At 37.2% G+C, this 26,459-nt stretch overlaps 1 protein-coding gene across 2 annotated transcripts; it reads left to right on the forward strand.

Annotated features, from left to right (window-relative positions):
• Nucleotides 1-26,335, forward strand: spock2 (SPARC (osteonectin), cwcv and kazal like domains proteoglycan 2). 2 transcript variants are annotated; one of them, XM_043255465.1, is made up of 11 exons: nucleotides 2-300; nucleotides 9,984-9,992; nucleotides 10,353-10,398; nucleotides 15,235-15,349; nucleotides 16,074-16,182; nucleotides 17,245-17,359; nucleotides 17,954-18,073; nucleotides 18,680-18,898; nucleotides 21,815-21,877; nucleotides 23,721-23,858; nucleotides 24,263-26,335. In XM_043255465.1, the coding sequence occupies exons 1-11, from the start codon at nucleotides 112-114 to the stop codon at nucleotides 24,406-24,408; spliced, it is 1,269 nt and encodes a 422-aa protein (XP_043111400.1). In that variant the 5' UTR covers nucleotides 2-111; the 3' UTR covers nucleotides 24,409-26,335. The 2 variants fall into 2 exon arrangements, with proteins under 2 accessions (XP_043111401.1, XP_043111400.1); XM_043255466.1 differs by lacking the exon at nucleotides 9,984-9,992 and having other exon boundaries at nucleotides 1-300.
• Nucleotides 26,336-26,459: the final 124 nt, after the last annotated feature.

Below are 26,459 nucleotides of genomic sequence, written 5' to 3' on the forward strand. Positions count from 1 at the left end.
TCTCTATAGAGGGAAGACGCATCCTGTAATCAGGTCACACTTCACTGTAGTCTCAGCATCCGTCTCTCGCCCTTTAAAGCAGAGGAATCGAGACATCAGACAAGCGGAATAATGGTGTGGATAAATGATCTGCAATCTCTTCTCTTCCCTCTCCTTGTGCTCGTGCAGTTTTCCGTGCAGGTGGACGTTAAGAACGGGAAAGAAGCGGAGAAAACGGGGAATTTCATGGAAGATGAACAGTGGCTGTCCACCATTTCCCAGTACAGTCGCAAGATCAAGCACTGGAACCGCTTCAGAGACGTGAGTTATCTTTGAGGCGATGAACGATGACATTACCTGACTCTATCTGCTTTAGCTCGTATCAATACCGATTGTTAGGAAGTGTTAAGAACGGTTATACCGGACAGCCTTATTCCTAACACACCATTAGTCCTTCAGCCTTCCCTAAGAAAACATTCTTCCTTTTCAGAGCAGTTGCATTTAAGGTAATACATGACTGTTGAGCTCGCGCTGTAAATGTACTAAAATGCCTTGAGTATACGCAATTATCCACAAAAGACTTTAAACAAATCTTTGGATGTATCTTGTTAAGGTAAAGCGCTCTTAAAATGCTCAAATCTTCAGCCGAACCCTAAATATAGCCTACTTGGTAACATGTACCATCTGTTGTTGTTTGTTTAATTGACAATAGGTTTGATTACAGAATAAAGCAGATTGCTTTAGAGTGTCATTGACCAGCTGGTTTATGTGATGTAATAATAGGCAACTTTAATAATTGATTAGAACTTCAAGTATTCAGAGGGAGATTTATGGATTGATTTATCTCTCAAAGGTCATGTTGTAGCATGTCCTTGTACAGGTATTTCATTTGATACTTTATTCAGTGGCATTTCTTTATGAATATGCATAAAATCACCCAGGGCTTTGTATGGAAAAAATATAATTAGTCAAAAATCATTAAATATGCAACCCAATTAAAATTACATATGGTAATGATTAACATTTAGACTTAATGTTTATTTATAGTTTGCAGTTGACCTACTGTTTTTGAAAACTAAAAAGGTCGTCGTTTTTTTTTCTGTTGAGTTTTGCCGCTCCAATTGAAACATTAAACCGTCCGGTAGAAACTGCGATTTATCTCCATCAGTGTTTGGCCGGCAGCTATTTTTACCCTTCTAGAACTGGATTAAGTGTATAACTCCTTAAATGATTACGGCGGAAAAACGCATCTACGAGAACCCGGAATTTATCAAAATGTGGGAATGAAAAGATTAAGTGCGAATTAGACTGGGATTATAAATAGATGGACACAGCATTTCTACATCAGTGGCTTACATTCAAACTAGGCCCTGCAGCAGACTCTGTATTCTCCAATCAATGGCTATTGATCACCCCATCTCAAACATATGAATAGCAGAGGAGCGATGCTTGTCCAACACGGAAAACCAAAACAGCTTTGAGAAAAACAAGTCTCAGCCCTTTCACCGTCTCTGACTCAACCATCTAATTAAAATGCAGGTTGTTCTTGCTGCTGTTTCTTGAACTGTACTTGAGGTGACACACTTCAGTAGCACTGGATAGCACCGGCCCATGACATGCTGTCTGCTGTTTTGTTTGGGTTGTCATGTCATTGCACAGATGGAAAGATCCTAATTGCGAATGATTAATTTTTTTTCTTTACCATGCAGTATGTGCAAGATATGACAGAATCAGGACCCCTTGAACAAAGTTAAAACTTGAAAAAAGCAAACCTACATCCCAGCAAACTAAAGCTGAATATTTCATCTGACTGCCAAACGAGTAACTTCTCACCTTGATATATGCCCACATGCACTTCGTGGATTAACATAATTTGCATTGTAATTGGATATTGATTTAAATGCGCTCCCACAGACTGTCTCAACACTAGTTCCTTTCAAAACAAAGAATCAATATTAAAATGCATTTATATGTGGTTTCATATCATTGAAAACAATGCTTAAGAATGTATTTATTATTCTGAGATTGCAAGGATTCTGGGACATCAACAGGCCCTCTGACACAGTTCAGTGCCTTTTTAACAGTCACCTGTAATCTTTGATCAGAGACAGAGATGGAACTGATGTAGACTCTGAAAATTAATCTGTCTCTGAACACAGCTTATTTCATCTTTAAAGTGTTGCTTGTGACAAAGGCAAATAATCCAAATTGATGCTGGCGTTTAAAGTCCTCTGAGGTTCTCAGAGCAGAATAATGATATAACTCAAGCGAACACTGATGAAAGCAGCAGAACATAAAAGGCTCATGAGCGCACATGCTAATGCACATATAGAGGCGTGTAATTTGACATTAATATTTCATATTCATTGTGTATTTCGTTCCTGGTTGATTCTAACATTTTCATTTTTTAGATGCAGCATGAGATTATTTTAATGAGACTGATGTTGAAGTTTATTTAGGAGGTGCCCTCGCTCTTCTGAGCTTTGAATACTTTTTATTTCATTATAAATGGATATGTACATTTTAGCTCTTTCAGTATACATTCAAGCCATGTGTGTTTTTTTTTTCTTACGATTTTATGAATTTCTTTTATGATTACTTGAAATATCACAGCAGCCTAAATGTTTCGAAAAATTTATGTGAGCTACCAACCTTCTGTCAGGCCTTCTGTAATTCAAGGGTCCCGTTATGGTATGTGGATAGATTTTATTACCTTGTTTTGTCAAATACATGATATCATATGAGATATGATACCTAAAAATGGAAAGTTGACACAAAGATCTTTCAGCCAGCCTGTCTATCCTTCTTACAGATGTAATAAATCTAAAAATAGACTTCTTTAAAGTCTGAGGACAAAGGCCTGAAAACGTCTTGCCTTTGGAGTATAGTTAGGGCATGTCTCATTTCAACATGTTTTCCATGTAAAAATTATTCTAAATAAAAGTTTTAGTTGATTGATTTTTTAATGCTTATAATGTTAATGCTTATAACGAGGTGAAAGTGTAAAATTTGTTCGATTTACATTGAGTTTTTATTATATATTTTTATATCCCACTGACTGCATTAAATGATAATTGCATTATATTCTAAACAACTGACTGAATCAGAACCATTTTTGGTGTGCTCGCTTATCTATTTCCATACAAGTGGAAAATTAAATCTCATTTCATGGTCAGTATTTAATACCAAATAGTCTGCAAGAATGTAATAGACCGGGTCGTTTAATATGACAAATCCCTGTTGGACACAATTATATTCACAATTGCCTATGCAACATTAATTCTGAAGTGAGCTATAGATCAGATTTTTCAAGATTATAGTCTACATATAAACGAGAAATGATAAATATAATTCAGGGGAGTAAAAAAAAAAGATGAAATGGATCAATTTATTGCACATTTGCTTGCTTGGACTTTTTTCCTGGGTTATATGTTCCTGTCATTATCTGTAAATGATTATAGAGATGCTGAGGGTAAACGACTCTAATTTCATCCCACACCTTACCCGGCGGTTAAAAAGAGAAACCAGGAGTGAATCCGTTATCTGTGCTACTGAAAGTAAACAACCAGCAGCCCTGGCCAATTCTCCGGTGGCTGGCAAACACTCTCTTTCTCTTTCCCCCCTCTCGATGTAGAAGAAGCTCATTAAAAATCAGTGCTTTCCCTTAGCTCCGGAACGCTGTGTCGGCTTGCACCTGTTATTCCTCCACTACATTTTTAATGAGGCAAAAATGTTTCAAGCCTACACTGAAAATGGTCTTCCATTTAACCATTCATTGGCATTTCCTTTAAAATGCACATTTTGTTTTGCGGGGTGGGTGGAAGAAGCCTGTTCCCTGTGATTGCTTTAGATGTGTCTTTGTCGTAATTTATGAAATATTCACTGTGGCTTAAATATTGAATGCATCAGCCTCTTTTTTGGACAGAAGTCTGTCGAGGGCTTTGTTTGGCACAGCTAAGCAAGTATGCGTTGTGGCTGTTAAATGTAGTTTAAAATAACCTGGTGGTATGCAAATGCATCAATATTTGGCTGTCAAAAGAAGTGAGTGATCTCAACTGACAAGCCAATTGGATGTGCAGACCTACCGCAGAGAGCCTCAGCATCACGGCCTCAGTCCATCAAGATTCCAGTCGCACACTTGTGGAGGTGGGAATGCCCTCGCAACTGCCAGAGCAGCATAGCATATGGTCCATAATTATGGATAATGCAGTTTAAGATGATACACCAAAATACCCCATTAAGATCTCAGCTATAAGCATTCAGTGCACTTAAATGCAAAACATTATGTTTTTTTTTTTAAACGCAGTTGATGCATGTTTATGCACATCTGTTTGTCACTTTCAGCTCCATTTGAGAGACTCAGCAGGCCGGATTGTCCAGAGAAGGAGGTCGCGGGCCTGCGGGGCAGGGGAAATTGAGTGCGGTAGGATGGCTGTTGACAAAAGCGAGTCAGGGCAATGCAGCACCACGTCTTGGCTATAGACCAGGAGTGTAGGTGGGCTTTAATTGAGTGGAGAGAAACTGGCCTTTCATCATTCTGCTCCTGGGGTCTGGGCCTTTCTTGCTGAATTGGACATTTTATCTGGAGAGTGCAGGTGCGGTGCTTAGCATACCCAGGCTAATTTTGGGGGGGCTTTGGTCCAGTTCCAGACATGAAATTGGTCTTACAACTCTTTTAACATGTCCTTCCTTTTGCAGTATGTGCAATACTTACTTTTCTGTCACTCACTTGTTTCCTGCTGCCCCTGGGACTCTGGGTACCAAACACCGTGTTCTCTCAAGATCAAGCTGACTTGATCCAAAACTGCCAAATAAAAAGGCTCTTGTTCTAGGCGTCCAATTACCAACACAAGCATGACAGTGTTGTTTTTGAGTTTACTTTTCATTCTTGATGAACGTGGCATTTACTCTCAATGTACTTGATATAAGACATGCTTTTTTGAAAATGTTCAATTTAGTGACTTGTTCTAAACCCCATTAAAAAGTGTATTTTGCCTCCAGCATTAATGAGGCTGGATGAAGCCTAAAGAGCACTGTAAAGGTATGCAGGGGGCAAGAACTGTCAAGCTTGTCACCCCCCTGTATCCCCCCATTATTTGAGTCCTCCACTACTTCCGCTCACAAGCTTAGAATGCCTTATTGACTGCTTCTAGTGTCAGATTTGTCAGATTTGCTCATTTAAAGGCAGCACTTGCCTGTGCTGTATTGTTCTCTCTCACTCTCACTTTCAGAGCTGTCAATTGGTCCCTTAGAGTCAGTGGGAGTGTTATTGACGCTGAAGAGGTTGGAATATTGAACATTTTCTGGGTGTGTTTGAAATAATACTATGCTCTAAATCTCATTAAGAGATTTAGAGCATAGTATTATATTAAGTTTATCTTAATTTATTTTTACTACAGAAATGGCCATCTTTATTCAATAAATCATTCACTTATCTGATTTGTTCAAACATACTAATTCATATTCATAACACTACACCATTCATTCACCACTACAACAGGTAATTAGTCTGGGGCTTTGTTTGTAGCTGTGTTTGAGGCAAAAGTCAAGACCGCACTAAGGACAGTAACAATAAATATAATGTTTTAATAATTGTTCTGATTTTATAAGAATATGAAAGTCCACAACTCAGTAATCACAATACCAGCACAGAAGAACAATACAGTTAGAATCGCTTTCAGAAGGATTTTTTCCCCAGATAATGAACAACAGAAAACATTGAGAGCCAATCAGAATCTTCCCAGTTTTAAAGAGCTTGAATATTTAGGGTGGCAGAAAAAATATCTGCAACTCCTTCTTATAGATAAACAATATGTAGTTATTATTAAAGTTGTCTTCATAGTTATTTTTCATAATTCTTCATAATTTTTCTTGGCAACATTCCTTTACTTGATATTAACATTTTATTTATTGAACACTTGAGCACTTTATTTTGTTCCAACCTGGGGCTCAAGTTGGCAAACTATGATTTATCATTAAGTTGCTGAAACTGTTAATATTACAATGTGATCTCATTGTCCATCTGTGTGTTGTCCATTATAGCACATTACAGTGCTGTGTATCTGCTAGGCATCTGTGGTAGATGGATCACTTCATCTGTTTACAATGAGTCAGGCTTCAAGTCAAGCAATCTCAATTTGTAAAATTTCTCATGCATCAAAGTGCATGCGGTAACCTCTTATGTCTCTAAGAGATAACACTAGAAGTCACCACAAGGCTTTCACCGTCAGTTATATGTTTTCACTTAAAGGCATGAGTCAGTGACAAACGCTCTCAGGGCATTCTCACCAAGAAGTCTGCACTCTCTTTGGAGTTCTGTCCTGGAGGAGCTGCCTGCCGCACTTGGCTCTACAAAAACAGAATGGCAGGCCAGAGTCTTTTTTTTTCTAGATGAGGAAAGCCAGGATATGTTCACAGTCAAGGGAGTGGGCTGTTAGCAGCTCTTTTGATGTGCCCGTGTGCGGTTAATCTGAAAAGCCCAGTCAGAAAAGACCCAATGCATAAATCAAGTGGGAGGCTTGTGCTTGCCTGTCAGCTATAGCTGTGGTGTGACAGTGAAAACATAGTTGGGAAGGTTCCGATATATAATACAGTATCTGTTTTTCCTCTTGATTTCTTGGCTTGTGGAACACGGCCGATTAGATGCAGAGTCAAAGGGAGAATGGATGTGTGGGTCCTCAGCATCATGCACTGCCTGGGGTGATTATGAACTGCGAGGAGTCTGTATGATTGCCGGCAACACGGTGGAGTGGTGAAAGCGTAGGTGTGAGGCCATTGTGAGGTCATTACCACCAGGGTCCATCCGGCTTTAATCAATTATGGAAGACTGCCTCACTGTGCGCCTCCAACAAGAAGTAATTTTGAGCATGCACAACGTGTCAGAGCGAATCTCTAGAATGTGTGGAAACAGAAAATGCGAAATAGTCACAGCCAAACTTGAATGCTCTCGAGGTTGCAAGGCATGACATGAAATTAAAGAGACAACAAAGTGGGAGGACGTAAACTGAAAGCAGTGTGGCAGGCAAAAAAGTGACAAGGGCTGGCTCCTAAAATGAAATACTTGAGTAAAATTACTTTTTTTGGACAGATGTGACAGAATCGCAAAGTGAACACTAATGTTCTGTAGCTTCTTATTTTAGCCTTTAACAATTTTGCTGTGTACTGAAATGCTCTTAGTCTAGTGATCCTGGTTGCATGTGTGCATACAGTATACAATATATATCACTGTTTTGTAAGAATATATATATGGAAAAAGGTTTTGGAAAAAAGTTCATATATATTTTAAAATACCTTATCACACATTTTTCAACAAACCTGTGTATATCCTTATTTACACATTGTCAAATATTAAAACTTAGTTGGCAAATAGGCTGATGCATGTCTCACAAACCTGAATCACACATGATTTATTTAGAAACTGACAAATCCAAAAATTACAGTTCAGTAAGGGTTGTGAGCCGATTCGAGGCTGAATCTTTATGACTGACTCAAGAATCAGATCATGACAGTAATTTTTCACAAATCTGATATTCAAAAATTCTTGTAGTAAGACAGATATCAAAAGATCAAAAATACTTCACAGATTATGCTATGCCATATACAGCCATTCAAATGAGCCAATAATATTAATGCAGTACACCAAAATGCTTAAGCATTCTTTTTATTATTTTATGAGAAAGTGCTTAATGTGAAACTTTGTGTGTTACGATCATATTTTGTGCTCATCTGCTTGCACGTACATCGATAAGTGTATACTGATTTTGTCATTTAATATCACTATCTTAGTACATTAGGGCTAGGAGAGTATAACCTAATAAAAAATGTGATTTCCATAGTTAGTGAGTTAAGTATATTTAAATGAACTTCTGCCATTGAAACTGTCAATATCAATAAACCTATATTTTAGTGATTTCAGTTCCATGATGTCTTTGTGCTGTGTCACTGTCGCGGATGTTTTTGTAGCAGCAGCACAATGATACGTTCCTGCATTTTTTCCCTGCATTGTGATGTAACTGTCAAGTTTGAGTGAAAAAGACAGATCCAGTTCACCCACCAGCTGCTGCTTGAACACACGCGCACATATGTGTGTATATCACTTTTCATCTTTTTCTCAGGTGCCAGTCAAATACTCGTATGTCATATAAACATACACAGGTGTTTTGAGGGCCTCCAAATCAAAGCTGAATTTACAGAGCGCATGTTCAGACATGCCCGATATGAGGGATAAAAAAGCTGTCAGTCAGCACAGGAGGGGTTGATGTGTTCTGTGGTGTTTTTGATGAGACCAGTGTCCTCTGAGGGATATTCCTGGCAGCCTTCACTCAAGGCAGGCCAAAGATGAGCTGACTCCGGATACAGGAGACTCTAGATGACGGTAGATGACTGCTTCCTAGACAGTGTTGTTGAGTGCTGCTGAAATGTCTCCTTTCTCTAAAAAGCAACATACTGTTGGGATTCCACATCCATGTGATCACATGTTGAATTATGTAAAAGCGATATGATGATAAAAAATAATGATTGTTTCCAAGCAGGTTTCCTCTGGATGTACTCTTCTTCATCCATTGGTCAATTAAACAGACAGCCCTATCCAAAAATTCTGCCATTGGTTGAGCCACTGTTGCTTACTGCCTACAGAGTGGTTCAGGTTCCAGAATTGTACTTTTTCTAAATTTTTTACATTATAGGCTATAGTTTTATCAAATTTACTCAATCGTACAAATTCATGCAATGACGTAACGCAGGTGTTTTTATAGGTATGTCTGAAATGAAAATGTCTTCAGATAAAGCAACGTTCACAAGCTTCAAATTTAAAAAAAAATCCCTATGGAAAAAATACTTCTGGAACCAGTGTCGATGAAATGTACTTTTAAAAGTAATTTTAAGCTTTTAAGAAATCTTGATGATGATGTGTTGTGATGATGGTCATATAAAATTAGATGATGATGATATGTTGTGGCAATATTTCTGTTAGGCATGGCGATATTTCTCTACTCTGACTCATTCTTGCATCTTTTCAGCAAGGGGGAACACATTAATGTGACACAATATTTTCCACATACTTCACGCTTACTGAGTGTACAGTTCTCTTCTTAATAAAAGTGCATATCAATAGAATTTAGGGCTGTTTTTGCACGGTTGGCTGCCACAATTTGCATAAAGATAAAAAATATACTCAAGAGATTTTAGCACTCTGTCCATTCGATGTTTACTGATATGGACATCTTATGTCTCAGTACATCACACAGTATCTACTTTGTCAAGACAGCAAAAACTGACTTAAATAATGCAGGTATCAAGAAATCAATAACAAGGTTGTCCAGCACCAGGGATTGTTGCAGTCAAGCAATGCGGCACTCAATTTTGAGCCACTGGTTTTTCAGTTCTTTTGACAAGGTTATATCATATCAGGAGTGCATATTCTCACTGAAATAATATAATTTAACCATGTTTTCAAGCCTTAAATAGATTTAGCAATAATGCATTACATCAATATCCACAAAAGTGAATGAAGTGGACATGAAAATGTTATTTTTTTAATGGTCTACATTTTAGGAGTGATAAAGCATGTATTGCCCGTTGACATCTGCTGCAGAAAAATAATAATTGATTGCACTGTTGTAGCTGACAAAGCCAAATTCGGTCAATAAGCAATTTCACCTCCTGTTTACGCTTAAACTGAAAAAATAAATGACTGCTGATGACACTAATAAGCTTGTGAACTTTACAAAAAAGGTTGTTATTATTATTAGTCTGAGTGTTGAAATATTTCAGGTGTTATGAGCACCAAGTGTATAATTATCTTAAAGCAACTGCCTCTTTTATAAGGACACATGAGGGAATATCAAGGATATATTCAAAGTGTTACCCAGGAGGCGATTAAATGTTTTTTAGCAGTTGGAGCCTGTCTCTTTTTTTCTTGATAGTTGCTCCTCAGAGATGCATCGCTCTCCTCTAACTGTCTCCTTCTCTTTTGTCTTTGATTCATCCTTCTCACATTTCACCAGGAAGTGGAGGTCAGTAGTGCTGTATCATGACTTTGCTTGTGTTTGATGTCTCTTTTAAAATGCTTGATCTAATATTCGCTATCAGCGCTGTAACCCATTTTTATGCAGTCTAAGTCGCTCATGCATCTTCGTTTGACATTTCATTTAAGCGTTCACCTTTTTTGTCTTGTTTGCCTCTTTGAATTTTTATTAAGTTCCATCCCTCCTTTTCCATTAGTGCTTTACCACCGCTTTTTTCACAATTAAAGTATCTTAGTATTGTACTTTTAAGTTTGGTTAATAATAAATGCACAGTGATAGAAGTATTATTCTCGACTAAATATTCTGTGCGGCGTATTTTTGACTGTTTTACTTCTCTTTTTTTGTCAGGACGATTACATCCGATCATGGGATGAAAGTCAAGGCTCCAATGAAAGTAAGTCATCTTTAATATTGGTAATAGTATCACATTACATTTATTGGAGTGATCTAACAGCCGTTCTATTTAAGTGCCCAAATCGCATGATGTGCTGAACAATGACCTACTTTATTTCAAATGGAGCTGGATTTTACATTAGGTTAAATATTCAGACTAATTAGTACCAGTTTTAGGTTTTCTTCTGTGTAAATGCAGCCTTATGTTGTTATTATACTCAGCATGCATTTTGTTTTCTGTCAGTTGCACACACAGTTGCAGTGTAATGTATTCAAGAAAGTCAGGACCAATCAGAGTTCAGTATGCAAATAGATGTAAAAAAAAGAGTAGTACTCAGTATGCAAATACTGCAGTGATTTGAATACATTGAAACATTTTAAGCAAGTCAGGGAGATTTTTTCTATTTTTTTAAGTATAATGTTTTAAACAAAATATAAAATAGTCTAGAATTAAAGATTGAACCCCACAGCATGTTAAGCGCTTTAATCTGAACTAATTACTGAATTAATTTAGTCAGAAATGTAATATTTAGTGTTTTAAAACAAACCCCCAACAGTGGTGTGCAAGCACTGTAATTATCATTCAGTGGTGCGGTTTAGGCTTGACCGTGGTCTGCATATGTTTGTCACAGCAGACAGCCCTTCTTTTCTTCTTGGCTGCCAAACGCTAATTGCTTACACAAGAGATGAGGTCATCTCCTCGTTTTGCTTGAGTGAAGAGACTGCCCGGGCACATTTGAACATTATGTCTTGATTTTTCAGTTGAAGTGAAGTCCTCAGAATGTAGGAGTCCATTAGCAAATATCTCAGGATGTAATTAATGGATAATTGCTAGTTCCACTGAAGGCCCAGTAAGAGCCCCAGAGGCTTGATTTAGCACTGACTGACACTGGCTTTGTTCCTTCAAAGCACAAATCCACTTAAGCTTCATATGTCCAAGAAGAGAGGTCCATGAACTCGATGGTCCATTTTTTTATTTTTGAGCCGGCACTAAAGCTTCTCGCACAGCCGTCAATACTCCCACCACAAATCTTTTGTTTGAAACTCATTATTTGAACTTATTCTCTGTGACAATAGGGAATTATTATAAGATCCATTTGTCTCAGTTGTTAGAGAGCAAGTTTTCTCTCATATAATGACAAATTTGATATTTAAGAGTTTGTATTCGTGCTATTAACAATTTGAACACTTAAGTATTAAAGCGCGTGGTCATACACTGTAATAAAGACAATTTCATAAACGGAAAAGGTATTTCTAAAATATGTGTGACATAAAATATGTTTCTAAAATATGTGTAAATCACCTGTGAAACATAAATACAGAAAATGTATTCAAAATAACACAATACATTCGTGTCCTATTTTTTACTTTTCTTATAAGCCATTCACATAAAAGGTGTTTTACCTTTAAAAAGCATGTGGGGAATGGAATGGGGGAATAAATTCTCAAGGCAAGTTTTTAAAAAGCTGAATTTTGTTTAACTTAAAAAGTAGCGAAGTAGAATTTGAAAATCCATGTACATATAAATCTACCTGGTCTTATGGCACGGCTGCCATTTTATATCAGTTTTGCATTTGTTAACAATATCAGGTACTACGGGTAGGTTTGGGGTTGAGTTCGTAGGGCATATTTCCAACATGATTGAGCATTAGCTTTAGCAACAGTACACATTGTATAAATATGGTTGCACCTGCTTATTTTAAAAAATGTGTTAAATAAACTCTATTAATCTTACCGCACTGAATACATGATGTCTCCTTTATGAGATAATTAATAAGGCAGAGATAAGAAATTGCCTCAGCTCTCAACGTCCCAAGAAACATGATGTTTCCACTTAAAAGCAGCCAGTATAGGCATCAGTCAAATTCAGATCCTTTTTTCTTTCAAAGAGAAAAACAAGGAACAGCTCACTGATTTTATAGTGTTGCAGTCCCTTGTATTTTGCAAAGAGCTGAAATTTCTGAAGAAGGAATTTCACAAGTAATAGGAAATCTATTTGAAATATATTAAAGAGACTGTTCTGGCCAAGTTTTACGATTGTTAACACCCTTGTTGTGGCCTAATAGGATTTAGATTAGATAAATCTGCAGTGTAGAAGAAATGTTAAATAGTATCAATTATTTACTTCATGTTGGTGTCTAATTGGCCTTGTAAGACTTTATTTATACTCTGATATTTCAAGAGCATCTGCTCGCCATGTTTCGATTTTCAGGCGTCAGACAGCTACCAAAGCAGACGAAATTCCCAAAGAGCCTTATTTACAGTGCCATCTTGGAAGGTAGCACACTGGTCCTTACCTTTTTAATGAGGAACAAATTAGCATTTTACAAGTTATCAACACTGCGGTTGTCACACAACTTCAGGACAAATCTATGATGTATCTATTGTGACAGTAGTTTTTCTCAAAACACTAGCGATGATACTTGCTCATGTCTATTAAAAGATCTCATTGCTTCGAAAAAGGGACATATACTATAATGTAAATTCTCTCTCTCTCTATATATATATAGATAGATTTAAAATGACCTTTCAGATTGCCTTACGCTTTATTTATTTATTTAGTACTAATTTGGAAACAGGTTTTCATATTTTTATACACACATCCACATACACTGCAATACAGTTTGGTGTCGGTAATTTTTTTTTGTTTTTGAAGTTTCTTATGCTCAGCAAACTGCATTTATTTGAAAGAACCGTTTGCTATTTGAATTTAAAAATGTAATTTATTCCTGTCTTGTCAAATCCAATCAGTCACATGGTCCTTTAAAAATTATTCTAATATTCTGATTTGGCGCGCAAGAAAATATCTTCTATCACCATCAGTACTGAAACAGTTGTGCTGCTTAATATTTTGTAGTGCCTACTTCACACTTTTTAGCAGTAGTGCATGTATTTCTTTTTTTTTCTTGAGTCCTAAAGGTAAAACTTTCACAGCAGCACATATTATTGCATATTTATGTTAACAGAAATAATAATAATAATAATTCTAAAAATTAAAATGAAAAAAATAAAAATAAAATATATATATATCAGCTAGTTGCCATAACAGCATTTCTTATTTTTATTTTCTAAAATAAAGTATAAAATACAAATAATCCAGACCATAGAACATACATTTTTATGGAAACATTTGTGGAAGACATTTCTTCAGAATTCATGAATAAATGAATGCATACAATGAATGTATAAATTGAATAAAAAAAAATACCTACCCTACACTTTTGAGCAGTCCATGCATTTCTTTTTTTCTTTTTTATTTTGAGTCCTGAAGGCAAAGCTTTCACAGCAGTACATATACTTGCATATTTATGGCTAATCATCCGTGTCAGATATGATGTTATGATCTCATATGAGCTGGGCACATCCCATAAGTTGACTGTGTATTAATAGTTCAGTGTTGTCAGTACGTGGACAGATTTTTCACAAACAGATGTTTTTTTTTTTTTTTTTTTTTTTTTTTTTTTACATTCCCAGTATATGTACCTGTGAAAAGAACATTTGAGCAGTCTGTTGAGTCAACCTGTACAAGAATTAATAGGCCATCAAGAGGATACAAAGCTTCAGTTCATTAAAAACAAATGGAGATGTCTTTATTCAATCAGCGCGTGTGTTTTATTTATCAGCGTGATTGTATTTTCTCTTTCCTGTGTACCCAGCATGTATTGCGTCCTTATCTCCGTGAACCTTTCCCCGCGAGTTGATCTGATATGCTCAGTGTTAAGTGGCTCTGGCTGCTGATGTATATTAGCTGCATTAGCTCAGCCACTGGCTTTGCTTGATAGAGTCACTAGCTCCTTACTTCTACACGGCGATTGTAATGATCACATTAAATGCTGCCCTGAGTGTAAACAAAGGATGCGGCGGTGACTGGACAAGATTCCTCAGCTCTCTAAAAGCTGAATTTGGCATCGCTTGCACATAGAGACCTTTGTTATGTATTTTATAGGGACAAGCTCACAGGGCCACTGTTTGTAACATATATTTCATGTTAAAGGGGGTGATGATAGTGGATAGACTCAGAGAGAGAGTTCTTTGTTCCTTTGTTTTTTTTTACTTATATGAGCAGCTAATCAGTCCTCACTCTGGAGTTGAACTGTTGCTATAGCAACATCATTATTCTTGTGTTCTCTTTAATCTGCTTGAGCCTGTTGTGATGAAGTGAGGCTTACCGATCAACCTTGTGCCACTGTGTATAGATCGTAATAATCTGTCAGTCTTGAGATATTGTTTTTTGTGCGGTGAGGAGTTTTTTTGTAATATTATATGCAGTGAGGTGAGATAAGGTATAGCTATGGTATACCAATACAGTAATTATGATGGCTTACTGAGTTTCTCTAAGGCTGTGGCAGAGAATTTTTTAAAAAATTTATGATTTAATTATTTAAATTAATAAAAAAATATATCTACATTGTAAATGTATAAAGTAAATCTAAACAAATATAAAAACTGTAAAAAAAAAAAATAAAAAAAAAAATATATATATATATATATATATGATATTATTATTATGTTTATAATACAAATGTCAAAAATTACAAGAAATTACCTAAAATGAAAATAAAAACATAAAAACTGCATTTATTTAAAACAATTAAATTAGTAATCAGAATTTTTTTTATTAAATATTAAATTCAAAACATTAACAAAAACTAAAATAATGCAGCAGTTACTAAAATTAAAATAACATCTTCAGGTTGTGGTGACCGCATTTAATAAAATGTCCTTAAAAAATAATCAATAATAATTACATGTAGGCTAAATAAATATTAAATGTTTTTCGTAATATTAATTGAAAGTTCGCAATATTGAAAACCCTGAACATTTTTATTCATTACAGATGTTGACACCACTAAGGATCCTTGCCAGAAAGTCAAATGCAGCCGACATAAGGTGTGCGTCGCCCAGGGCTACCAGCGTGCTGTGTGCGTCAACCGCAAAAAGCTGGAGCACAGGTGAGCCCTTCAGCTACAGAAGTCTCTTCATGCACATAACAGAAATACACGCCAGGATAGTGTTCATTTTTTTAGGGTTTATGAATAAAACAAACTGGGTGCCATTCTAAGGCACTGTGCAGAAGGTAAACTATCCAATATAGCTTTTCATTATTCATATCATGAAGAATCACATTTCTGAGCTTTTAAGTTTCAGATGATTGGCTGAGTGCATATGAGCTAAGATGGCTGTTTAGAAAGAAGACACAACAGCAAAAAATGAGACAGGGTTGAAAATGGCCATACAATTACGTTGCAAAGAACCCGGACTAACATTTTAACTGGACCCTAGGGGAAAATAAATAAATGAAATGGTTATGATCTGTTTATTTCCACAAGCGTTAGAAAATGTTCATTCACTTGTGAAAAGAAAGTCATATTTTTAGGGGGTGAAATAAGAGCGATTTATTAAAGCAGGCATGAGTTGTCTGGTATCATACAGATTCAGTCCCTGGATGTTTCTTCTTTTTACAAATTGAACTTATTCCTGAGGCCGTCCCTTTAGGGTCCGGCTCTCATCGCAATTCAAAACTGACTACAGAGGATGTTTTGTTAACTTTAAATAAGAAAAGGGGCCAATGATGCGCTGTTCTTGTGCATTGGAGCGACCGATACTCAAGCATGCTTCAGTTTATATATTGGCGTTATTATTGATGGCATGTTCAAATTGACTGATGTGTTTTAGGTTGAAGCAGCAGGTTATTAGACAGCAGCAGGAGAGTAACTGTAAATCTTGCCCAGTATCTTCTTCTGGTCCTGTTTGTGGCTCTGATGGACACAACTACGCCTCTCAGGTACTTCGCACTGCATTTAGCTTCCTTTAATTGTATTAAAATAAGCTGAACTGCAGAGGTATCGATCGTATATGATCAGTTTCTCAGCAGTTCAGCTTATTTTAATACAATTGGATTTGTTGCAGTTTTGTGCTTGTTCAGACTTTTTAGTTTTTTGTTGGCTCGACTTAGTTAACCAGTATGCTTCATATTCGCTAAATGAGTAAAGACCACATATATCTTTCGTTAATTTTGTTAAACGTCCGAAGCATTTGGATTCATTTATAAAGAAATTTGCCGCTGGGCCTTTCTTGAAGAACGTTTCCTCTCGAATGCCCCCAGAACATTTTCCCAGAGAGCACACAATAATTTGTGAAAGACAAATAGGACGTGTCTTATTAAAGGAAAAGCACTGACTTTGTTGTTTTAAGTGAATAATTATAATAATGGCTCTAATATTGTTCACTCTAATATTGTTAATTATAACGATGAATAATATCCAGTATAATACAGTATCAGTATAATGCAAAAACCTAGGAAACAAAGTCAGTTCAGGTAAAAAAAACTTAGTCATGTCAACAAACCTATAGAGAAAATTCATAATCCTTTCAACTTTGGATAATGGTGTTATTTCTTTTCTTGTTATACTGTGCCATTCAAAGAAAAAGAAAAAATTCTATCGCTGTTATTTTCGCTGTGACTCATGGATCAATCTGTTGGCGCAGTATGGATAATGCTCTCTATTATACCTTGTATTCTGACCCATGACGTCCTTAAAAGTCAAAGGATTGTCTGAAGAGATTCTGAGTACTTGGGGATGAAACAACCGTTCTGTTGAATTATGTATTATCTCTATTATATCTATTTCTGACCTTGTGAGGGGAGAAATGAAGGTTGACATCAGCTTCTTTTAATGGAGATGTCTTTGTCTGAACCAGCGATTTTCACTCGCCTGTAGAAATAATTGTGCTCTATCTGGGCTTACAGTTCATAACACTGAACTGGAGCATGTGATACTGGACTAGTGTTATGTCGACACCACTTATGTGTGTGTGTGTGTGTGTTTGTTGCACCTGAATTTAGTGCAAACTGGAGCAGCAGGCTTGTCTCACCGGAAAAGAGTTGAAAGTAAGATGTGCTGGTCTCTGCCCCTGTACCGCCACCGCGGCTCCTGCTACAGACGTGGACAGCAAACACGGTATTTACCTGCCACATGCTTCCACAGCTTCCTGCAATTCGGTCTTGCAAAGGTCGTTGAATATGTTCACTCAAAAATGTAAATTTCCAGAGAATGTGCTCACCCTCAAGCAAGTTGTAAAAAAAAATAAATAAATCTTGCATCATTTCACTTGCTCATCAAATTGAACATTTGAAATAATCTTCAAAATAAAATTTGTGTTGTCTTGAAAGAGGCACAATAAAAGGGCCAGCTTTTACCTTTATAGGATCATATATTGTTGATAATAATGAATGGTTTTATTCTGAGATTGCTTCTGATGCCATTTGTCTCTTTCACATCCCCTTGAGCAGTCTGCAGCTCTCTCTCTAACAAAGGCTTTATTGATTTATCAACAGACTATGCTGCTCTTTTTCTTTCTTTGCTGCTTGCTTTGTGAATTTCTGCTGACTTTGATTATGTCTGATTTATGTCTGCAGACTCCACAGGCTTTTCTTGTCAAATTCAGAAGGGCGAAAGCAGGACGATTGGTTCTTCACTCTTTAAATACCAACGTCTGCCAACACTCTCTTATCCCCCTTCACTGTCTCTGTCTATCTTCTTTTCTGTCCTTAGAGAGTTGCACAGGGCAGGACCTGGCAGATCTGGGAGATCGCCTGCGGGACTGGTTCCAGCTGCTCCAAGGCAACGGCAAGCAGAACAGCACAGGGAATCCTATAGCCAGTTCTGCATCGAGTGAGCCTCTAACATCTATTTACATAGCCAGTGCTTCTATATTCAGAGATTGCAGCAGCTTCACTACTGATCGGCAGCATACAGTGACTCTAACCTCGATTACTTTGGATGTTTCATTTCAAGAAATGCCACAAATGTTTTTTTTCCTATTAGTATTTTAAACACGGACCTATGATAATTAAAACCGCAATGTAAAATGTCAGATTCAGAGCTGTTATTTGTTTGAATTTTGTCCTATCCCGATGACCAAAGAGCACTAGCAGCATTTTATTGGCTCAGAAAGCAGTTTTGCTAAATTGTCAAATGCAGCTGAATGCTTAAGCTCTCCATTTGCGTCTATTTCATATTAATGTGCATTTAATGGCAGAAGAAAAGCCCAGATCATCCATGTGCTCATCAGTTATCTTACAAGCTATGCCTTTTTTGTTTGTACGTTTATGTTGTTTGCTTCTAATTTACTGACTTATCAGCAGCATACTTTTAAAATGACGTTAATTACATTTTGACAGCTAATATGATACAAAATGCAGAAGTATTACAGGTATTAAGTATTATGGTAGCATTTCTCTCGAGTTAACATGCAGCGTGTGATTTTTTTGTGCACAGTTGTGGACCGAACTCTTGTTGCGACCTGTAAGGACTCTATTGGCTGGATGTTCTCTAAGCTGGATACGAACAGTGATCTGTATCTGGATCAAGCTGAGCTGTCTGCCATTAATCTGGACAAGTATGAAGTGTGCATACGGCCCTTCTTCAACTCCTGTGACTCCTATCGTGATGGCAAAGTTTCCACAGCTGAGTGGTGCCTCTGCTTTTGGAGAGAAAGTGAGTTTTTAATATCTTTAAACAATATCAATATCTGCAATATTAAATTTTATTATTGCATTTATTAATATTAAAGCCTCAGTAAAAGTCAAACTAGTTAATAGTTTGTTAATAGCAAGAATTGGACAGTTAAAAAAGTGAACTGTTTGCTATTTACATATATTTTAAAATGTAATTTATTTTTGTGATGGCACACCTGAATTTTCATCATTAATAATCTAGTATTCAGTGCCACACACACACACACACACACACACACACACACACACACATATATATATATATATATATATATATATATATATATATATATATATATATATATATATATATAATTAGGTTTATTAACCAAATTGAATAAAAACATACTGTTGATAAAAATATATACTGAAAAAATATTATCAATGCAATACATATATTTACATAAAAATCTAGAAAGAATATGTTTGTTTCATTCCTAATCAATAGTGTCAACTATAACTTAAATAATGGCATGAAATATTTTCATCCAAAGGCAAAAACTCCAAAAAGTATCACTATTTTGACCTTGAAACATTCCACACTTCAGATTTAAATCAGCTCTAACCGGGATGGTTGCCTCAGCATCGCGCATTTGTGCCCTGCATCCTGCTGGTCAGTGCCACGGCCCACAGTTTGCTCTGCTTGGTTATATCAGCGTGACAGAAGGGGGACACATGGCCGAACATCAGTGCCAGCACTAGTCCGTGTTTGAGCGTGTTGAACACTGCTTTAGAGAGTTGGGGCATTCAGATCTGAAATGGTGTTTGAATTGGATTTGAGGGGCATATTTGGTTTCTATTACAAAAGCCTAAAAGATGATATTGCATGCAAAGACTGGTCGCAGAGCGCATTTATTTTACATCAGCATGCACTGGACTGGCGTTAAAGATGCCAGTCGGTGGAGGCTGGGCTTTAGAAAAATCCATCTGTGTGCTGAGAGTTCTGCAGACTCATGCCACTAACCCATTCAGTTTGCACTGGATTAAGTTTAATTGGTTTTCTAAATATAATCAAACATTAAAGGGGGGAGGGGAACAGTATGTTTGGATTATTGTAAACCAAATCTTTCATTTCCTCAACAAACACCCCCTTTGGATAGAAAATGAGGGATGGGAGAAGGCGTAAACTGACCTTTAGCTGTTTGTGGCATGTGGAGAGAGTGATTTAGAGTATTCATTTTGACGAGATGCATAAGTCTGGAGGAATTGCTATTCAGTGTATGTTGCTAGGGTGACTGACAGTCAGTGTTTGTGTGTGTGTGTGTGTGTCAGCGGGGGAGAGCGTAGGTCTGTTTGCATGTGCATGTGTTTATCGGCAACATGCTCTACATATTAATGAGTCTCGTAAGTGTGTTCTTTTGTTTGAAGAATTCCTATGAGTGTGTGTGTGTGTTTACTTAAACCATGGAGCATGGCAAGTTTCTTGACACAAACAGACATATGCTCCACTGTGCATCGCACTGGAGGGGCACAAAGCTGTATCTTAGCATTATCTTAACACACACACACACACTAGACCAGCCTGCCTCTTGTTTGATGTGATTCTGCTCACGATATGTGGCTGGGCACTCTCATTTCTCCTGGGTAGGGCACAGTTGCTTTTGGCCTGTCACACTTTGTCTTCCCCTTGTATTTCCCCCGGTGGATAGGAAATGGCCATTGCAGAGGGAAAAACAACATCAGGGTTGGTTGTTGACAGCCTGTTCAGCCTCAAACTCTCTGGGACTAAAACCAGACAGGCAGTCAGACAGAAACTCGCTGCTTTTTTTTGACTTGACCTGTCCAGCCCTCACACAGTGATAGTGTTGAAGCGCTGGCCAATATGCTGGTATGTGCGGCACTGATTTATTTATTAAAGGAAATGTTTTGTCATCATTTACTATCCTTCATGTCATTCCCGAATCTGTTACTATCCTACGTGGAAAATAAAAGAAGATGTTTGGGAGAATGTCCAGGCTGTTCTTTTTCTTTGTAATGGAAGTAAATGGGGATATAGGGGAAATAGGGCTCTCTGATTCAGTACATATAATCAGTTGCTTGGTTTTTGAATGAATAAGCAGCTAAATAAATAAATAAATAAATTGATGATTTATGATTTACAGGGCTTGCCACTTACTGGTAGTTTTAGTTTCATATTATAATAACAATTATAAATAATTTTATTTTCCAGTATTCACTATTTTGTTTTTAAAAGACTATAGTGTAAGAAGGTTAGAAAATGTCAGGTTAGATAATGTTTTCATGTATGGTTAATAAAGAAAAATTAGTAGTTCAGAGTGATCTGCTGTGAAAGAATCTCTCAATCAAAAAAGAAATATTCTTTTCACTTATTGGGCATATTGGTTCCTCCTCAGTAGATGTGGTCACCATTTACTTTCGTTGAATTGAAAGGAGCAGCTTGGACATTATGCTAAATTACTTCTTTTGTGTGCTTTAGAAGAAAGTCGCTTTGGTTTTGAATGACTCGAGGGTGAGTAAATGATGACAGAATTTTCATTTTTGAGAAGAATATTCTTATAATGCATTATAAGAAGGTTGCGCATTTCACCTCAGGGCATTAAAGAGAAAATTGCACTAGAGAAATAGTCCACAACAGGTGTTAATTTTGTTCGAAACCTATTTAAACCAAGTTATATAACTCAAAATTGAATTTACTCTTTCTTTCATGAATCGTATTGCCGTAAAACTAAAGATTAGAACTGTCTATTGTGGCATTTTGAAAACGTGGCTGTGTTTGGGTGTGATAGTGTGATTTGATTGTGCGGCTGCATGGAGAGCAGCCCTGGTGTAATGCCGCCTCATCTGGGAGTTGGTGGGGGAGCTCGTGTGAAGCGTTTGTCTGGAGGAGATTAGCGCCGACTCTTCCCTAAAGGCACTGATTGTTTTTCTTCCACAGAGCCTCCCTGCCTGGCTGAGCTAGAGCGAATCCAAGTGCAAGAAGGAGCCAAGAAGAAACCGGGTAAGAATGAACGCTCTGCTGAGACTTGCTGGAAGAACAAATTAAGATGTGAAGGAGAGGAACAAAGCGAGAACCAAAGAAAGAGGTTATATAGAATATATACAACTCGCAAAAGAAAGAATGGAAGAAAGAAGGTCAGTAAAAGGAAAGGCAGAAGGAGGGTAAGATGTAAACTCTGAAAAACAAAGAGGGCAGCTATGGCAGAAGTGACTCTAGAGGAGTTTCATTTAACAGATGACAAGCACAAGGCTGGGATTAGCCACTAATCAGGTGTGTGGATTAGAGCGGCGCTCATGGCTGTGGGCAGTGCTGCATGTTTGGCTGCAGCGCTCTCAGGACTCTCTAAGGACGCGCTGCAGATGCTTCAGCCTATCAGAAGCAGCCAAAATGCAAACAGCCCCCAAAGCCTTAGAACAAATATAAAGTGTTTCATTGTTATTGTGTAACGCAAGTTCTCTGAGGTGCATTTATCATTAAATTAGACAAAAATCTCCTAATGTAATAGCTAAACTTAGAAAATAAACCTTTTTCTCCCCTATATGACACATATTAAGAGAGTTACACATCTGTGCATTCCCGAAAAAGATGATATTACCTTCCAGAGGTGCATAGTGCTTTACTGCTTTTGCCGGCCATGTTGAATAAATGTTCAAAAATAATAAAAACCCTAACCTGGAAAGTGCAAACTGTATTTAACACTATAATGCATTTATTGGTAAATCACAATAAAAATGTTAATAATTACTTATTTTATTCTTTTTAAATATAATGATTTTCTGTCTTTTTATTTGCAAATTTTGAGATGACTGTACATCTGTCCATTGCTATACATTATTATATTATATAAATATTCCAGAGCTTCAAGGTTTAATTTATGTTGTCATAACTATAAAAGACAATTACATAAAAAGAAGAATTAGCGTTAAGTGTCAAAGAAAAAAAAATCTGTCTGAGGTATTAATTATTATATCACAAAGTAAAATGACTATATCTCTATTTAACTATCTGTCTATCTATCTATCTATCTATCTATCTATCTATCTATATTTATATATATATATATATATATATATATATATATATATATATATATATACACACACACACATGCAGGACACACATGCAGTTTTTTATTTTTATTTTAAAAGGTTAAAGAAGAGCTAAAAAACAGCAATCAGACAATTAAGCAATAAAAACATGATAGCGTAATAAAAAAAACATTAGAAGGTATCTGTTTTTGCAAGTATTCTTCATATACATATATAATACACACACACGCACACACACACACACACATATATATATATTGATAGATATAGATATATATCGATATATATCGTTTTTTAAAATGTTTTTTTTCCGAGTTGCACATGGCATTTATGTAAATAAAAAGCACACAAAGACATTAATAGGACAGACATGTTGAATTATGTGTAAGGGTTCATGTAATCGCCTGTGATGGTTAGGATATAACATCACATTCTGAATGGTTAAAACTGGCTTTTAAAGAGCTGTCCCTCAGTACGCTCAATGCATTTCATTGCTAAACAGATCGTGATGATTATGTGGACATATAGATGTTTATTACTCCATGCAGCTGGTTTTTATTGTGCATCATGATTCGAGACACGGCAGACAGAAATCCAGCCTTCAACCCTCACCAAGGTTACATTTTATGCATTACAATGAGCGGTGTCACTTGAGTCTGTCACATGATTTACAGCGATATGCAAACCAGTTTGCAATGTCACCCTTGATGCAACACTCATTTTGTATAGGATATGAAAATGAATGTTAAACATGCATTGTGTTCCTCAAAACCTGCGTATGTGTGTCGTTTCAGACACATACATTCCCAGCTGTGATGAGGACGGATTTTACAGGAGACTGCAGTGTGACAAGAGCAGAGGGGAGTGCTGGTGTGTGGACCAGCATGGAGGAGAGTTAATGGGCTCCAGAATCCATGGCAACCCCGACTGTGGTGAGCACGAGCACAACACACACACACACACACACACACACACACACTCACTCAACGTAGAGGACAATGCTCCTTCTGTAGCTACAGGGCTTAGGGCTTAGATCCACAAAATCATCAGTCACCCATCTGACAGAAGACCAAGTGCTACATTCATTAGGCCAGGTTCATTTCCATTCCAAAAGAGCAGTTGTCTCACCGAAATAAAGGTCCTTAAGATTAATTACTACTGGCTGCGACGGACCTGCAGGTGATAAGAACAAATCCCCTGACTGGACATAAAATAGCGATTAAAAAGCCCAACGTAAAAGTCACACCTCCTGTTTGTTTATTGTCCTCGCGCCAAGCGCATATTGTTTCGCCTAAATCGCTCGCAATATTTTTAAAACAACATTTCCCTTTCGCAGACGAGGTGGTCACGTACTCGGGCGATTTTGGCAGCGGGCTCGGATGGGAAGATGAGGAGGAAAAGGAGGCGGAGGAGAACGGCGAGGAGGCTGAGGAGGAAGAAGGGGAGGTGGGGGAGGTAGATGATGGCGGATACATTTGGTAAAACGAAACGCGGTTCCCGCCTTGTTCGACGTAGCTTTCTGTGGCCCATTTCTACAGAGGCAGCTCTATCTTCTGACATTAAATGGTGGACACTGGAGGGCCTGTCATCTTTATACTGCACTCCGAACAGCATTGACTTGGGGAGGGTGGGGGAGGCGGCTTGGTTAGTGTTAGCTGTAGTGAGATTACGGTATTGGGAAAGAGTTTTCGATTATTGGGCTTATGGATACTTGTGAAACATATTTTTGTTGTAAGTGCAAGAGTTTTCTCTGAATCAGTCTCTAGCATCTGCAAACATGAACTTAGGCGCTTGATAGGTGTGATGTGATGCATTCTTATGCAAGTCTAATATATACATACTTTCGTCACTATACATTCAGAAATGATACCTGTTTAGTCTAAAGCGACTTTTTAAAGTATGTATATAAAGATAGACAGGCTTCAGGGTTTAACCTGTTTCACTAGATCTTCTGTCGACCATCAGCAACTGCTTTCTTTGGGAACTGAGACTGCTGCTAATGTTTTTGCTGTTATTCTTTTAAATGTCCTCCAAATGATTTAGCGTACGTGAACACGGATTACTATAAAGACAAAGAGACACAGAGTCCAAAAGCATTCAAAGCTAAGCTAGCTTAGCTTAGCTCAAAAAGCTAAGACTGTTATCCTGTTCTTTTGTGGCTGAAACAGTCTCTGCATCATTTCTTGAAGTAGATATAGTCGTAAATGTCTTGAGATAAAGTAGCCTTGTCAGTGTATTTGAAGAACTATTTCTCCACGCTCACAAACTACAACCGATTTTAGGCTACTTGCCAGAAATACACAATGCACTTCTACAAGACGATCCTTGTCCTAAAGGCACTATTTTTTTTTTTTTCCTGTCTTTTGTGTAATAATCCACCGAAACCAGAGATGGCAAAGCATTCTATTTTCATATAAATTACGCCTCAATGCTGTAGCTTTCTCCCTCACTCCGACGTCCAAATCATTGTTTTCTTTGAAATGGACAGTCATAAATCCTCAGATATGTACGCTCTGGTTTCATATGTCTGTCATAATAGAATTTGCTTATACTCCACTAGGTCAGGCTGTAATACGGTACTTCTGATGCAACGCTGCTTTTATAACGAGGCAGCGTATGGATGAACAGGAGAGGCAGGAATGAGCTTTGGAAAATGCATTCTGACATATTCTCTCTCATAAACCCAAAGGGACCAATCTGTCTTTGCAGATGTCTTCTAATCAGATCTTCCCATCATTTGCAGTGAAAGATGTGTTGGCTGTAATGTTCCTAGGTGTAAATCTGGTGCTGCGGGGATTTATATTCAAGATCTGAATCTTAAAATCTACGACTAAAGGTGAAGTACATGACTCCCGCAGTAAAAAAAATATCTAAAGCGTTCAGTTTTTAGGGTTAAAATGCTGGGAAACGTGTATGAATTACAGGCTCGGCCCGGTATGATAATTCGCTCCACATAGGCAAGAGAAAACGCATTTGATATGGTAACATCCCCAGCGTAAACACATTCATCAATGTACCGCGGAGTCTACATAAGTATATAAATCCTCCAAATGTCATTGAGACGAATCTTGACGATATTTAAATTAGTTGTGGATTATCATAGACGACGCCACCTTGCCAGTGTGATGGAGTGGAAAGATGGCCTGCTCATTAAAAGTCAATAGTGAATGTCCTGATGTCTTACTCAGCAGTGTACAGGAGTCTGCTAACAGTGATGTTATACCACTTGGACTAGTGTATGATTGTATTGTACTGTACATGCCATTATTATTGTAAATACTTGGATTTACTGATTAGAAAACATTATATTTACGCTGAGTTGCAGTATATTTGCATTTAGTTGCATGTTTCTTTGTCCGAGTGTGTCATCTTTCTTGCCTGAATATGATTAAAGGCACTGGGCCCGAAAGTGCTGTTCCTTTGTTCTCCTAATTACTCCCAAGACTCTGCGACATGCTAATTTTCATGTGATACTGGAGACATGAGAAAACAAATCTTTTCAACCCAGTTTTAAACACTTTTTTTGACAAGTG

Source organism: Puntigrus tetrazona, chromosome 13, assembly GCF_018831695.1.
Source record: "Puntigrus tetrazona isolate hp1 chromosome 13, ASM1883169v1, whole genome shotgun sequence".
Taxonomy (NCBI): Eukaryota; Metazoa; Chordata; class Actinopteri; order Cypriniformes; family Cyprinidae; genus Puntigrus; species Puntigrus tetrazona.